This window comes from Anoplophora glabripennis, unplaced genomic scaffold (genome assembly GCF_000390285.2).
Source record: "Anoplophora glabripennis isolate ALB-LARVAE unplaced genomic scaffold, Agla_2.0 scaffold66, whole genome shotgun sequence".
NCBI classification, from domain to species: domain Eukaryota; kingdom Metazoa; phylum Arthropoda; class Insecta; order Coleoptera; family Cerambycidae; genus Anoplophora; species Anoplophora glabripennis.
In genome coordinates this window covers 445,734-462,234 of record NW_019416742.1, presented here as the reverse complement: position 1 = coordinate 462,234, position 16,501 = coordinate 445,734, and the positions used below count along the sequence as shown (strand labels likewise).

General features: G+C 30.0%; 2 protein-coding genes across 2 annotated transcripts in view; one reads left to right on the top strand and one right to left on the bottom strand.

Annotated features, from left to right (window-relative positions):
- The first annotated feature begins 1,446 nt into the window (after positions 1-1,446).
- On the top strand, positions 1,447-7,779 carry LOC108917931 (integrin beta-PS-like). The gene is made up of 4 exons (XM_018724742.2): positions 1,447-1,560; positions 1,612-1,702; positions 7,195-7,602; positions 7,657-7,779. Exons 1-4 carry the CDS (start codon positions 1,471-1,473, stop codon positions 7,725-7,727), a joined length of 660 nt encoding a protein of 219 aa, XP_018580258.1. The 5' UTR covers positions 1,447-1,470; the 3' UTR covers positions 7,728-7,779.
- A 4,649-nt stretch (positions 7,780-12,428) lies between these two features.
- LOC108917910 (neither inactivation nor afterpotential protein C) overlaps positions 12,429-16,501 on the bottom strand; it is a 54,917-nt gene continuing 50,844 nt past the window's right edge. Inside the window, exon 16 of the mRNA XM_023455374.1 lies at positions 12,429-13,521. Coding sequence (XP_023311142.1) covers positions 12,429-13,521 — 1,093 coding nt within the window. The remainder of the gene's footprint in view (positions 13,522-16,501) is intronic.

The window sequence follows — 16,501 nt, the reverse complement described above, 5'->3', positions numbered from 1 at the left end:
ACATTTTTGTAAATTAAAAAAAATTAATTATAAAAGATGCATTTTTTCTGGGGTTCAGGGCTATTCTACGAATTCGTAAATATGCCCATTGTTATTTTTTCGTCGAGCTACCCCAGTTTAAAAAAAAATAAGTTTCTACGATGAATAGAAGCCGAGATATTGCAAAATTTACAGCGCGCACTTATTTGAACTTTGGATTTAACTTTTCTCGCCCGCGCGACCGCTTGGACGAGCTTCCCCCACCACCACGCCGCCGGCCGCCGGACAGTTTACTTAGCGAGTACCTTCTCTTTAAAGGGCTCGTGAGTCGTTAATTTTCCACATTTTTCAATGCAATTCACGGGAAATCGTAGTTTACGTCGTAAACTTTATTTTGCGAAAAATTCAAGTCTTAATATTTATAAACAATTGCGCTACGATTTAAAAAAAAAATTCTTATCTTGGCTCCTGTTGGTCGTAGAGGGTACTTTTTTTATTTTAAAACTGTATTTTTTTGCCAGCTATCCATTGCATCTATTTTCGGTGAGATAGCATAAATAGCAACAATGTTATTCAAATTGTTTATAAGCGAAAAACGCACGGTTTTTTAATGCACAATTTGAGAATGTTAATGTCAAAAAAACGGTGATATTTTTTAATAGGTCGCTTAATTACGTCTTTAAGATTACAATGACGCTTTCAGAATCATGTTTGGTTGAAAATTAACGCCTGTACAGAGGCTTAAAGTTCATAACTTTTGGAGCCTCCGCTATAAACAAATAGAATTGTGCGAAAACTATTGCACCTACAGCGCCCACTTTTGGCACACTTTTAAAGTATGACAAAACCCTCAACTTGTCATAGGTTTTATAAAATTTTAACAATAAATGCGATAGTTATAAACAAATGAAAAAATGGGCACTTTTCTTGTTTTTTGCAATAACTTTTTTGTTTATTAACCGATTTTAATTTAACCAGTCTCATTTTGTAGATAATTTTACTCCCTATAAGCTGTCTGAGAGTCACTTTTCGCTAAAATTGATGGTTTTTCCTGCAAAGTGAAAAAACTGTTTTCCTCACTTATTTGTTTAAATAGAAGAGTTAGCTAATAAATGTTTTTGACTCACGAGACGAGAGACGTCTTGTATTATGTTCATTTAGACAATTTTACAATAATCTAGCGGATAGGACTTTTTTCGAGTTTCTCTTTTATTTTCGCTAATTTTCCTGGTGTACATGTCATTATGATTAAAAACGATTTATAACATATTTATTCTGATCAATTTGATTCGTTATATAAATGGCTGAATTTACTATTTCATAGGTTTTACCAACCATAAAATTAATATTGTTTTCTTATTGCTGACGTTTATTTAATGTTATCAGAATTCCTCAATTTATCTCATAGATCTTATCATAGAACCTACTTGATATATACCTACTATGAGTGTGACTACATCTCTCAAATAAAATGTGGTGGTGCGGTGTAATATGTATAAACGATTTTGTACGAGATTAATATTTACGCTACTTATGCAGTCGTCGTTATCTTTAAACAGTTACAATAGTACCTCTTATACTGTAAGTTAAATTATGAAAAGTTTTGTATAGTTGATGCACAATATGTTTTAGTTATATTTTAACGACATGAGTGACAGTTCAAATGACAAAAATAGTAGTAACTCTTCAGAGGCGAATCTAGAAAATGGGAATTATAGTAATAGTAAGTGTACATCCAAATTGCTATAAAATTTAATAAATGTAATAATTAATAATAATAATAAAGTATATTATTATATTTTGAGTTTCCTTAGTTTTACATGTACAGAAATACTGTATCTAAATAAAAATAAATAAAAATTGATCAGTTCTGTGGTTAGAGTGGTTAGACAAAAATAAATTAACCTCGTTAGTTGTTTACTAATATAATAGGGACGAAAACTTTTGAGATACACCTTAGATTTGTAAATAGATATCCTTTTCTTAGAAACACTGTCAACTTAAAAAAAATTCAACGCAAAGTTTATTGTTTTCCTCTTATCTTGCTATAGAGTCATTTCTGTAATTTTTTTAGGTCTATTGTAACTTGAGTCACTGGGGTGTTTTAGTTAGTTATTTGCTTTGTTTGCAAATATAACACCTGAATATTTACTATACGTCATGTCATACCGGTAATGTTTTCCAAAACCATCTAAACATTTCTAAATATTTTCTTCTGTTATAAACAATTTCCTTTTATAAATTTGTAGGTTATGAAAATTACACTGTTTTGTTAAAATTTTTACAAACAGCATCATTTATGTGTATTATTCCAATACTTAATTACACAAAATACCTACATTCCACTGGACTAGAGCTATCTGAAATCATACAGTTTAAATCGGAATTATAAATAGATGTGAACAGACAGATAACTATTGTATGTACATATTTGTTTGACATTGTTTTTTAGATTATTTATTTTATTATAACATTCTCACATCTCCATAGATGGTAGATAAAACTCACGCTTAAGTTTAAGTTCATTCTAGTTTTGAGAATAAAAACTGACTTTTTTTAAACTTTAATTGTCATGTGTTGTAGTGATTACTATATAGTCGAAAATAATTATTTACTTTAACGGTTCTGATCCAACGGGTTATTTATAAAAAAAAACTATCTTTTTAGTTAAGCAGAAATAAATAATTAAATAAAAAAAAACAGAACACGCAATTGTAAGGTGGTAAATTTCAAGAATAAATAATTATAAAAACTCTGTCCACAAATATTATATAAAACAAAAACAAAACAAATAATAAGTATATTAAAATTATAAAGTTACTTATCTGCTACAAAGCCTCGACTTTAGTTAGACCACAGACTAAATAGTTAACTGAAAAAACCGTCTCTGGAATAGGACAGCGGTTTTAAATTTCCGAATAGACTCTTTCAGTGTGACACATATTTAGGCAACCCGCAACAAAATGTCATAGTTGAAATTGTACAGGCTGGTCCATTTTCGGTGGGATTTCAGGGTATTTCAGAAACCACTAAAGATATGATAAATCTGACACCACGTTCTCGAGCTCGATTTTCATGGCAAACTCGACTGTCAAATCAGAAATTTGCTATCTTCATTTGTTTCTGAGTTACGGTGCGTTTCTCGTTATTGTGACACTTTTGAACATGTCTGTATCTCAGCTGTTAAATAAGTTAGAGTTAAAGTGAAAACTGCTCAAGACTAATTCTTTAGCGTAGAATTGAATGCCGGTATTAATTAGATTTTTAGTAGATCTTAAGATTTCGAAGTTATGAACCAAAGTTATATTTTTTTAAATGGAAACCGTAGCTGACCATGGCCTAAAAAAAAGATTTTTTTTTGCTTTTCAGCAATATATCACATGCTATAGTTATTTTTCCAAGCACAGAAGATACGGGGTGTTTTATATATAAATTCGATCCTTTTTTACATTTTAATATGGCTGGCTATGAAAGTACATACAAAACTATAATTCTTTTACTTTTACAAAACTCATATCTGTTGTAAAAATATGACATTTATTTATAATATATATTACAGATAAGAAAAGACAGTTTTCAAATTTTTATTCCACTTCAACTGAAGTTACAATATTAAACGTAAATTAAACAATAGTAAGTACCTACATCAATAAAAACTTACAAAAATGATAACTAAATGTTCAAATTGCCGTCCCTCAACTGTCACACATTTCACGCATCTTCTGGCAACGCTTCGGGTAGCAATTAAAAGGAATTTTAAATATGTCTTTTAGAAAACCCCAAAGGAAAAAGTCCAACGGACTCAAATCAGGTAACCTAGCTGGCCATCTGATCGGTCCGTTTGTTCCTATTCACTTTTCTCCTAAGATTTCGTTAGTATGATATGATCACACGAGTATATGTTGTGCATTTAAAATAAACGTCATATTTTTACAACAGATATGACTTTTGTAAAAAAAAGAATTATAGTTTTATCTGTATTTTCATAGCCAGTCATATTAAAAAGGAAAAAATATATAATTTATATATAAAACACTCCGTATCTCCAGTGTTTGTAAAAATAACTATAGCATGTGATATATTACTAAAAAGCGAAAAAAATCTCTATTTTTTTAGGCCATGGTCAGCTACGATTTCCATTTATAAAAAAAATATAACTTTGGGTCATAACTCCGAAATCTTAAGATCTACTCAAAATCTAATACCGGCATTCAATTCTACGCTAAAGAATTAGTCTTCAGCAGTTTTCACTTTAACTCTAACAACTGAGATACAGTCATGTTAAAAAATGTGACAGTAATGGGAAACGCCCTGTAACTCAGAAACAAATGAAGATAGCAAATTTCCTATTTGACAGTCGAGTTTGCCATGAAAATCGAGCTCGAAAACTTCGTGTCAGATTTATCATATCTTTAATAGTTTCTGAAATACTCTGAATTCCCATCGAAAATGGACCAGTCTGTACAGACCGAATCTGATCCTTGTGCACTATTTACATAGATACTATAAAAATGAACAACTTCAAGGATTCAGAAGTATTTAAAAACAACCAACACGTGTCTCGTAAAATAGATACACGAAATTACAAAAAACGATATAAAAGAATATTCCTAAATTTAAATAAAATAAAAATTTAACATTAGCCGTGTTATACCTAAAGCGCATTCTCGGGAAGAATAGCCTCATACGCAGTGGATATCTTGTTGATATATCATCGCTGTCATCATTAGCGTATTTTATGTTTTGTTTTAATCTTGTCATTTTAAGTATTTTTATTGTTTTTCTTGGTGCGGTACTGTCACTGTATTTATGGAGTGTTTATTTCTTCAAGTGGTTTATTATAGACGTACTCTTAACCATAAACAAATTTTCTTGAATGATATCCTGTTGCGAGACTACTTCGCTTACATGAAATTATCTTCAATGCGCAAGCTCAGTAACGTTGATATAATTTTAACGTATTTTATCGTATAACACCTGTTCGGAATATTGTCACGTGGACGCACGAATTTATTTTGTATAATACTCATTTTAAATATGAATTTCGTATAATGCATAGCTTCCTAGGTAACCTATTTAGATATTTGAGTTATAATTAAAATAATAAAATGTCTGGAAATAAATGTGTTTGTCTCCAAAGTAGGAGAACAACACAAGGAAGAAAAATGTTTAGATTTCCTCAAAATGACGGTCTTAACAAAAAATGGATAAAACAACTGCGTAACAACTTATTCCAGTTTGAATCAGAATTTAAATCACGAGAATTTTAAATACGAATTTCGAATAATACGTAGCTTCCTAGGTAACCATCTGAGTTATAATTAAAATAATAAAATGTCTGGAAATAAATGTGTTTATGTCTCCAAAGTAGGAGAACAACACAAGGATAAAAAATATTTAGATTTCCTCAAAATGACGGTCTTAACAAAAAATGGATAAAAAACTGAGTACCTAAGTAACAACTTATTCTTATTACAATAATTTGGAAATTTGTTTACATGTAGTGGATTAATATAATACTGTTTTCTGAATGGCAGAAAAATCGTAAAAGAGTGAATAAAAAAGGTCATAAAATACAATACTTCTTACTATATTTTCAAATGTGCATGGTTCCAAGTTTTTTTGCGTTTCATTAATTAGCTACTATTTTTTTGGTATTGAAATACTGTAGATAATATATTTCCAAATAAACAAATTCATAATGATATTATAAACCGTTAGAAATATGTATAATTTTTTTAATATTTGGTGATGCCATAGTTTTTATAAATTTATTTAATATACAAGGTGGATTATTAATACGTCGCGGAACATAGGTAGTTACAGGGTTTTCATTTGTATTTTGATACCCATCTACATCTAGCTTTAATAAATTAAAGATAGAAAAAAAAATCAAATACGAATTTTGTAAGATTTTTCCTGTATTATCTTCTGATATTAACACAATTATGAAACTAACGTTAAAAATTTGAAATACAAATACAACTTATATTTTTTTAAGTGGAATATTACCCATTTATAAGAAATATCTTTTTTTTATATACCTACCATATTTAAGTTTCTAACAATTTTAAATTTCCTGCAAAGATCTATCTGTCTGTGATAAAACTAAATATCTACATTTTTCTTAGATTTGCTGGAATAAAATACGCGTTTAAAATAATACATCGTAAATAATTTTAAATAATTTCTTATTGAAATATTTTTATAACTAACCTTAATACAAATATTTTATGGACATGTCTTGAAGCATAATTCTAACTTGATTTGGTATATTTAGCATTTAACACAAATGCCATTTCCAAATAAAAAATAAATTTCATACAACTCTACAATTACATAATTAAATGCATTAAGTTTATATACATGCCCACTACTTGGCAACAGTGCCACACCACTAGAGCTTACTTATTAGCGATTAGAAGAGAGTTACCACGTCAAATTTTTTTGTTGGATGCCAGCTCAGAAGAGCCTGCATAAAGATGCAGAAAAGTCTGTATTGCCAATTTCCAGCATTTAAGGCGCGGTGTGTTGCGTTGGTTGGCTATTTAGTCTGTGGTTAGACTGAGAAACAGTTTTTTTTTCGATGGAACTCAACAATTTTTAAAATCTGAACAATTGCGATCAAGATTAAGGACAATATAACATTATTTTTAACTGAATATGTGAAAAAATCTGATGATTGGGATTTTTGCTTTGCTTAACATAATGGAAGATGACCAAGTTCCACAAAAAATTATCATTTGTAATCCCTAGATGATATCAGAGATTTTTTTGTGTCCTTATTCCTTCAATAAATATTTGCATGGCTATATTTTACCATTCAGTGTTTATTTGATGTTTGTTTTCTACTACTTCCTTTTTAGATTTAATTATGATCAATTGAATTGCTGTTAATTTTAAATACATCCAAAAGTACTATGACGAATTCGGAAAAACAGAACCACGATTTCAGACAGTGATTCACAGGTACAGATTGCCAATCGAATTACACATTGGCGTATCATTTCTTAAAAAATATGTGAAGATGATAATAAGAGATTGCGTGATATTATTTATTTGTAAGAATTTTCTTTCTTTCAATTATTGTAGTTTTCAATGTATTTTTTTTGTTTATTATTTATTTTTTTCAATATGACATTTTTAAGAGTTTAAAATTATCCCTATCATAGGTTTTTATCTTTGGTGTATTTAAGTAATTAATTTTTTTTTCAGTTTTGAAAAGTGACTGTATAGAACCTGGCTCTGAAAAACTTTGTTCTGGCCATGGGAACTGTGAGGGTGGCACTTGCAATTGTGATAGCTTGAAATCTCAAGCAAATGATACCGAATCTTTATACGAATATTCTGGAAAATTCTGTGAAGAATGTCCCTACTGCAAGGGGCAAAGATGTCAAAAATTGTTTCACTGCGTGGAATACATTTTACGAAATTTGAGTGGCGAAAGTCAATGCTATATTTATTATAATTTAATTGATGATATAGAATTAAATTACAACGATAAGTTATGTCAAGTTGAAGACAGGAACAGATGTATGATAGAGTTTAAATATTTTTACGATGACAATAACAATGTATTCATAGATATAGTGAAGGAGATAAAATGTCTGAATGGAAGAAAGTGTAAGTAATCTTATCATATCTATAATACTTCAAATTAATATTAATTATTTTTAGTTATTGTGTTGTGCTGGTGTGTTTTTGTAATTTATATAGTTGCACTTATGACACTTTTCAAAGTATTGTGATATATAGGTAACTCTATATGAGTACACTTTTGTAATATAATTTTAAAATAAACCTCGTTTTATTTATCTGCATTTCTTTAAGTATGTATATGGTAGGTATACACTTTTTTATGCACTGAATTGAAAACATTATAATTATTTATAATAGTTATGTTGTTGGGGAACAATTAAATGGAACTTTTCTTATTTAATTTCAAAATTAACGAATATTAACAAATTTAATTTTTATTGAGCCTATCTAATTTTAGAATATAATTAAAGAAATTAGTTTCTATTCAAGTTTTAATTTAAGTGAATTAGAAAATAACTGGAGTCATAATTTGCCAGATCAGTTATACGAAAAGTTGTTATTTCTAATGCCAAAACAAAGATAAATTAAAACAACAATGTGGGTGTTTTCATGTACCAATTTGGCTCCAGACAGCGATGACCTTGACATTATAATAATAATATACTAAATAATATTTTTGATCAGTCTGTTCCATTAAAAATTAATCCTCGTCGTCGTTTTCCACCCTGGTTTACTAAAGAAATTATAACAAATATTCGTTCTAAAGAATCTGCTTTGAAAAATTATAAAAAGTTTAAAACTGATTATTATTTCAATAGATACCGTAATTTACGGCGTACAGTTAAAATTCAAATTGAACAGGCATATAAAACTTTTATGGAGAATTCTGAACGTCTCATTATAGCTGATTCCTCTAAATGTTGGTCATTTGTAAAAAATAAGAAGGGGCATTCTAATATTCCGGTGTAATGAAATTCAATGATATTCAGTATGATAATTCTCAAGCTATTGCTGAAGGATTTGCTGATTATTTTCGTAGTGTTTATGTGACACCTGATTTTAATTATGAAACATTTAACATGGCGCACAGTTTTAGCAAGAATATTAATATACCAATAATTACTGAGGTGGATTTTTTCAACGCCCTTAAAAAACTTAGAAATAAAAAGACATCTGGTACAGATTTTATACCTAGTTTTGTTGTGACGGACTGTGGGCAGGTCTTAGTAGTCCCTTTTCTATTTATATTCAATATCTCTTTATCTACAGTAACATATCCAGATGTGTGGAAAGTAGCACGAATATGTCCGGTATTGAAAAAAGGTGATCCATCTATAATATCTAATTATAGGCCTGTTTCAATTTTATGTAATTTTTCAAAACTATTTGAAATATGATCATATTTACGCTAATACCAAAGATATTTTCTCCCAGAGTCAACATGGATTTGTAAATAAACGATCTTGTGTATCAAACTTGGCATGCATTTCTCAATACATATGTGAGAATATTGATCACCAAGGGCAAATTGATGTGTTATATATGGATTTTAGCAAAGCATTTGACCAGGTTGATCACTACGTGTTACTTGCTAAACTTGATAGTATTGGGTTATCAAATAATTTTGTTAATTTTATTAAATCGTACCTAATAGAGAGACAACAGTTTGTTAAGTGTGAGGGTTTCACTTCGTCAAAATTTAAAGTTACTTCTGGCGTTTAACAAGGTTCGAATTTAGGGCCCTTACTGTTTCTCTTGTTTGTTAATGATTTACCGAATAGTATATCTTGTAATAATCTTCTTTTTGTAGATGATTTAAACATTTTTACAAGTATTGAGAATGAGGAAAATTGTAGATATTTACAGAATCAAGCCAACTTAATTGGCAAATGGTGTAATTCAAATCGTTTAATGTTAAATATAAACAAATGTTATGTAGTATCATTTTCCAGGAAAAAAAACAAATTTATAATTATGATTATACACTTAATGATATGACAATCTCAAGAAGTGATTGCATAAAAGATTTAGGCATCTTCTTTGACTGTAATCTTACCTTTGTTACTCAAGTGAATCATTTAGTTAGTAATGCCATTAGGACTTTAGGTTTTACATTAAGGAACTGCAAAGATTTTAGAAATATTAGCACCTTAAAAATTTTGTATTATACCTTGGTTAGGAGTAAGCATGAGTACGGATCACTTATTTGGTTCCCAATTTATCAGTGTCACATTGATAGTATAGAATCTGTTCAGAGGCGGTTTTTAAAATACATTTCTTTTAAGGAAGACTGCATCTATCCCGCCAGGGGTATTGATAATCAAATATTATTGGACAGATTTGATACTATTTCTCTTGATCGGCGACCGATATGGTCAATTATATCATTTTTGTATAATTGATACATAATAACGTAAATTGTAGTAGTCTCCTTAGTAAGATACAATTTTTAGTTCCGCGTGCTGGTTCAAGATATAACCAAACTTTTTACTGTGATAGGCGTAGAACTAATATTTTACTTAAAGCACCTATTTATAATGCATGTTATCATTTTAATAAAATCTGTAATTACTGTGATATTAATTTTTCATCACTAAATACAATAAAACACGTTGTTTACAACAACGAGCAATTCTAGATATACCTAGTTAATCAAATTTATTTTTTTTTCAACTTTTCTCTTATACAGAATAGATTTTGTCAAAATAAACTCAGTGGTTTTGTTATGATTATAAGTGTAACTGTTCTTTATTATTATTTTTCATTTGCTATGTATTTCCTGTAATTGTGTTTACCTGTTGGAAATAAATGATTTATTATTATTATTATTATTATTATTATTATTATTATTATTATTATTAAGAGGGAATTCAAAATTTACAGTTATTTCTTCTTTAGGGGAATACAATCAAGAAATTATCTGAGGATGACAATAACTAATATAATATATTGTGAATATATTCTACAGCGCATAAAAATGCTACTGAATAAAGTTATGAATAATAATATCAGGTGGCTCAAAATGATGTGGACCAAACGTTTTTAAAATTTTTAGTTTTTCTACTTTTTTTTTGCATAATCGGTCTCAATCAACGTGAACAGCGCAACAATGGAATACGAAGGAATGGAAAAATAATGAAAACTAATAGCTACTAGATTCTCTCTAAAGTGTATCTTGAAAATCTGTGTTTACAAACTTTCAAAGGATATTTGCAAAAAATAGAAAAGGTAAACTCTAAAGTTCATATTTTTAGACATATTTTAAGAGGTCATATATAAATTAGAGCAAATTATTAGTGATAAAAATTTCTTTACGTACGTGGCCAAACCCCGTTTTCGGCGATGTAGGTACAGTTTAAACTAATGTTGCACACTGTTCAGTGAACAATAATATGATAACAATTAATAATATAATAATAAATTGTAAATAAAGGTTGGAAATTAAACCTAATCATTTCATTGGATTTCAATATTAACTGTTTTTGAAATCTATATCCTAGTTCAATAATAAAAAGTAATATATGAAATAATATTGCAAAATTGTTTTTTTTTGAGGGTAAGCTTTGCAAATTCTTCTCAGGTATAACCGCGGCTTCTTGGATTTATTTTCTACAAACAGCTTAATAACATTCCCGAATCGCGCTTTTTTTAGTACAATATCCAACGGACAATGCCCAGTTACAGGATAAGGTTACAAACTAAAAGAAACTAATAAAAATAGGTGAAAGAGATACAAATTATTCTTAAAACAAAATAAATACCATAAAACATAATATCTAAAACAAACAGGTAACAGACGTATAATATTAAAACGCTATAATACAATACAAAAAAATACAGAAAGATACTTAGCTATACAAACATAAAATTTAAAGTAACACTTTTTTCATTCAGAGTACACTCATAGTGAATTTGATCACATCGTCGACTAAAAGTCATGACATTACATTTGGTAGAATTCAGAGGCAGGCTATTATTAGCAATGCACCAAGAGTTAATTATATCTAGATTCTTTGGAGATTCATTGCATCAAATACATTATCAATTGGTGAAAATATTTTTCTCAGCGCTCATTCAGCATTACCATTTTTGAAGTAACCTAAGATTTAAATTGTTCAGAGGTGGATAAATGTAGGAAAAATATAACAGTATCTAGCTGTGGGTTAACGTCTAAAAAAAGTAGGCTTCTGACATACTTGTCATACTGTAACATTGTCAACAAATACCTACACAGTCCATTTTTAAGTTCAATTTATTTACCACAAAACCAAACAAGCTGCAATACTAAATATTAGTTCATTTAAAAGCGTAATAAAAACATACTTTGAGAAGATTTGAAAATATTGCGACCAAAAAAGGATTTCGTGCTTCTTTACCTAATAATGACCAAAACTATTTTTATTTGAAGTATTATTCTGGTGATAATATTGTGACGTCATTTTATTCTTTTTAATTAAGCTCTTACAGAGATCACACTAAATTATGACCATTTGTCTAACAAAAAAAATGTTAACCGCGAAAACCTCATATCATAGTGATCAGCTTATTGACGTTATTCTCTTGAGATCAAAATACATAAGTTGTTCTGTAACATTTTTTATGATACCTGTAATAGTGCAAATAATTTTAAAATGTTCAGCTATTTTTTTTTTCATAGTACTGTTGGACAAATGATCTTTCTTTCAATAGTATTACTGTACCATAGAAAATATGTATTATTACTATTATTTATTATTTACTCTGATGGAAATTATATCACATGAAAAAACTTTGTATTACAATAATTTTAATAAGTAATTGCTGTTAATATAATATAATTATTATAATTTTGATACATTAAAAATATTTTTCAACACATTTAATACATAAATAAATAATTCTTAATTAATTTCAAATAATCATCCTCATACTTATAGATCTACTTCCATTCCATTAATGAATAATCCAGGTAATATTTCAAGCTCAACTGGTTTACATGTGATGGGTTCTTCTACATCAGTACCATTGGTGGTAACATCAGCATAATTTTCTGGTTCTTTCCCAAGGGAAAACCTTCGTACAGCTTTCATAGCATTTTTTAAAGAATCACGTCTTGGTGAGTCCACTATCTTCCTCAAAGAATCCCTTCTGGACACTTCTGCGTTATTTTTCAAAGAATCTCTTCTAAAATTTGTCTTTCTTAGCATTCCTTGAAAGTTAAAGGGTGGGTCATCGTCACTAACGTTACTGTCTTTTCGAACAATATTCCGCAGCTCTGCAATGGGATCGACAGGTAATTTCGATTTTATAGATGTTGGGGTAGGTTTAATATAATCGAAATCTTTATTAGCGGGCCTGGAGTTTATTATATATTTAACTTCGTCGCATTTATTAACTTTTCTTAGCTTTATTTCTTCAAAAATTGGTTTCCCTGATTTATTATCTCGCCCTTCAATATTTTCATCTTTATTAGGAGTAGGTTTAATATATTCGAAATCCTTATTAGCGGGTTTAGAGTTCTCGATATATTTAGCTTCATCGGATTTATCTATTTCTCTAAATATTAACCTGTTTGATTCAGTATCAAATATTTCAACATTTCCATTATTTAGGGCTGTTTGTTTTTCTACCCCAACGTCTTTAATTTCTCTTTCTCTTTTTCCTACAATTACTTCATTGCTTATATTGACATCTGTATCCACTGAATCATCTGTTTCAATATTCTCATCAATATTCTCGTCATCGCTTTTTAGATCTGTTGATTCTGGGGTTTGATTGCCTTTGACTGATTCATTCTGAATATCCTTTAATTGTTTGGAGTTGTCTTCTGTTTCTTCATCATCGTCATCATTGGAGCTCGAAAGTTTTACGATTTCATCATCTGGGTTTCTACTATAAGCTACATTTACAAGGTCTTCAGATTTAGAAAAGTTTTGTTGTAACCTGTTTTTTTGTAAAATTTCTTGGGATTGAGATTCTCTCCATTGATAAGATACATCCCAGGGTTCCTGTTTTTCAAAATTTCTGAAAAAAATAAACTATTAAAAGAGTATAAAAAGTTAATGAAATTAATTGTAGTTGAAAATATATTTGTTTTCAATGCCTTCTTTAGGTTCACGGAATGGATTCAGCTTTTGAAAGAAACTTACGGAGATCATGCTCTGGGTAGTACGTGCTGTTACAAACGGTTTTCACGATTTAAATGTGATTGTCAGTCAACTGAAGATGATCCTCGACCAGGAAGACTTTTGACTTCAACTGATGATTCCTGCATTCAGAAAGTCAAAGATCTGGTGCATGCAAATCGCCGATTGACTGTCAGAAAATAGCAGAAGAGGTTAGCATCTGAATTGGGTCATGCCCTGTTTTGACTGAAAAATTGAACATGCATCGAGTTGCAGCAAAATTTGTTACTCGTTTTAAGAAAATCCTGTGGACGTTTGTCGGCAATGACGATGAAACATTTAATTAAAGGATCATAACGGGGGACGAAAGCTGGGTTTAGGTCTACGACATTGAAGTTTAACCGTCACAATAGATTGGCAAAATACCACTGGGAAAAGTATGAGAATAGGGCAAGGGAGTACTTTGAAGGAGACAAGGACCAATAATGTATAAAATTAATAATAAAGTTTAAAAAAATTAAGTTTGGTTATTTTCTGAACAAACCTCATATATAAAGAGTGCATTCTCTTATAGTCTGTTTGGAAATGAAAGAAAGTAATAAAATCCCGAGAGAAGAACCGGCCATGGGCGTGGTAATATTTCGTTTCAGGTAATTATCGGGTAACACTAATGCTAACAGGTAATGGGTGTACATTAGTATATTTTACTGGATAGAGTTTTACAGTAGAGTAAAATTCGACTTGTATTTAGTGACTATTGTGCCAGTGGATATAATATTGTTTGGGTAAAATGTCGAGCTTATCAGATTACGTACCTGCTAAACGCGTGAAAAGATGTGCGCTGTCTCAGAATGAGAAGATTATTATATTAAATGTATTTAAAGCATTGAAACACTAAAATCCTACCAACAGTGTTGACGACATCGTGGAAAAGTATTCCAAAATGACAGGGATTGGAAAATCGACTATCTACAGACTTTTAAAGGAAACAAAAAACGAACAAGATACTGTAAATCCCCCAAAATCATCTACAGGGAGGTCAAAAGTCGTTATAGATGATTTCTTCAAAAATGTCATTCGCAGCAAAGTACACTCATTTTATTTTAAAAAAGTAATACCAACGCTAAACAAAATTGTAAGTGAACTTTCAGAGGACAACGATTTGCCAAAAATCAGTAGAAGCAAATTATGGGCTGTCTTACGAGAGTTGAATTTTTGCTGGGAAAAGCAGAACAGGAAGTCAGTTCTTATCGATAAAGATGAAATTATTTGTTGGCGAAGATCCTACTTAAGATCAATTAGAAAATTCCGTGACGAAGGGAGGAATATTTATTATCTGGACGAAACTTGGGTCAACGAGGGATATACTGTAACAAAAGTATGGCAAGATAAAAATGTAAAAAGTTTTCGACAAGCATTTTTGGATGGACTTTCAACAGGGTTCAAGGCACCTTCAGGTAAAGGGCAAAGATTAATAGTGACACATATAGGTAGTGCCAGTGGTTTTGTAGATGGCGGTTTACTTTTATTTGAATCTAAAAATACAGGTGACTATCACGAAGACATGAACGCAGATGTTTTCGAAGAGTATTTTACACAGACGTTGGATCTTATTCCTCCGTGATCTGTAATTGTCATGGATAATGCCAGTTACCATTCACGGCAGACCGAGCGGACGCCTACGACTGTTTGAAGGAAAGCCGATATAATTCAATGGTTATCCGGAAAAAACATTTCTTTTGAAACAAATATGGTGAAAAAGGAACTTTTGACACTTGTCAATCTTAATAAAGATCAGAAAAAATATGTTATTGATGAAATGGCAACAAATCGCCAAATAACAGTACTACGGTTACCACCTTATCAATGTGAACTTAACCCAATCGAATTAGTCTGGGCGCAGGTAAAAGGAGATGTAGCGCGAAATAATACGACGTTTAAATTAAGTGACTGAAAATTTTATTAAAAAATTCCTTGGAACGAGTACCTGCAGAGCTTTTCATTTTCGAGCGCGAGCTCCGCTCTTCGGCGCTTGTATACTATTAGAAATATGCAACAGTAAATTTAAACAATTGTTTAATTAAAGTTAAAGGTTTACCCCACACGTACGATTTTGTTTTATGTTAATATGTTGAATAATGTACGACTACGGCTAACAGGCGCAAAATGTTAAGTAGCTTAGGATCTAAACGATGAAAATATATATTTTTTTAAATTGTAGGTAATTATGCTGGCTAATCTACCGTAATGGAATATTTTATAAATATACATAAATATACGTCCACAAATTAAAAAAACGGTGATGTATAAAACTAGGATGACGTATAAAACCTTACCAAAACTGCAAAAATGAAGATACTTGAATTTTGCAAATTGCTTTTGGTTTCTGCATATTTACTCTATGTGTGTACCAAATTTCAAGTGTCAGCAAAGCTTCGAACAAATTTGGCAAATTTCCGAGTTTCAGATGCCGATGAATGTATAATAACACCTTATAGAACAAAAAGTTTTGCTCTCCTGATTTTCGGCTTTAGCGTCATTATTGTATACATATTGAACTATAGTTTTCGAAAGTTGTATCACTTTTTGTTTATATTTGACATTTTTACAGCAACTTAAAAAAATTGGCGTTTTCTACCGTTTTTTCAATCTCACGGCTTTGTTATTGCAAATTTCGTAATCGGACCACCGCCATTTTGTAGCTATTTTTATTGCGAACAAAATCATATCCTAAGCATTTTTTCGTACAAAGTCATCCCGCTGAGTTATTTAAAGAAAATTACTAAAAAAAATTTTTTTCACTATTAAATTGTTAATAACTTTTTTTCCTGATAAAATACTTTGTCAGCAAATTAGCCTGTTATTGTACTCATCATTTA

What these genes read in the sequence shown, in the direction of transcription:
- LOC108917931 (XM_018724742.2), top strand. Translation starts at nt 1,471, where the DNA reads ATGTATAAACGATTTTGTACGAGATTAATATTTACGCTACTTATGCAG. An exon ending in AAATGGGAATTATAGTAATA is followed by an intron (nt 1,703 to 7,194) that starts GTAAGTGTACAT and finishes TTTTTTTTTCAG; the next exon opens with TTTTGAAAAGTGACTGTATA. An exon ending in ATGTCTGAATGGAAGAAAGT is followed by an intron (nt 7,603 to 7,656) that starts GTAAGTAATCTT and finishes AATTATTTTTAG; the next exon opens with TTATTGTGTTGTGCTGGTGT.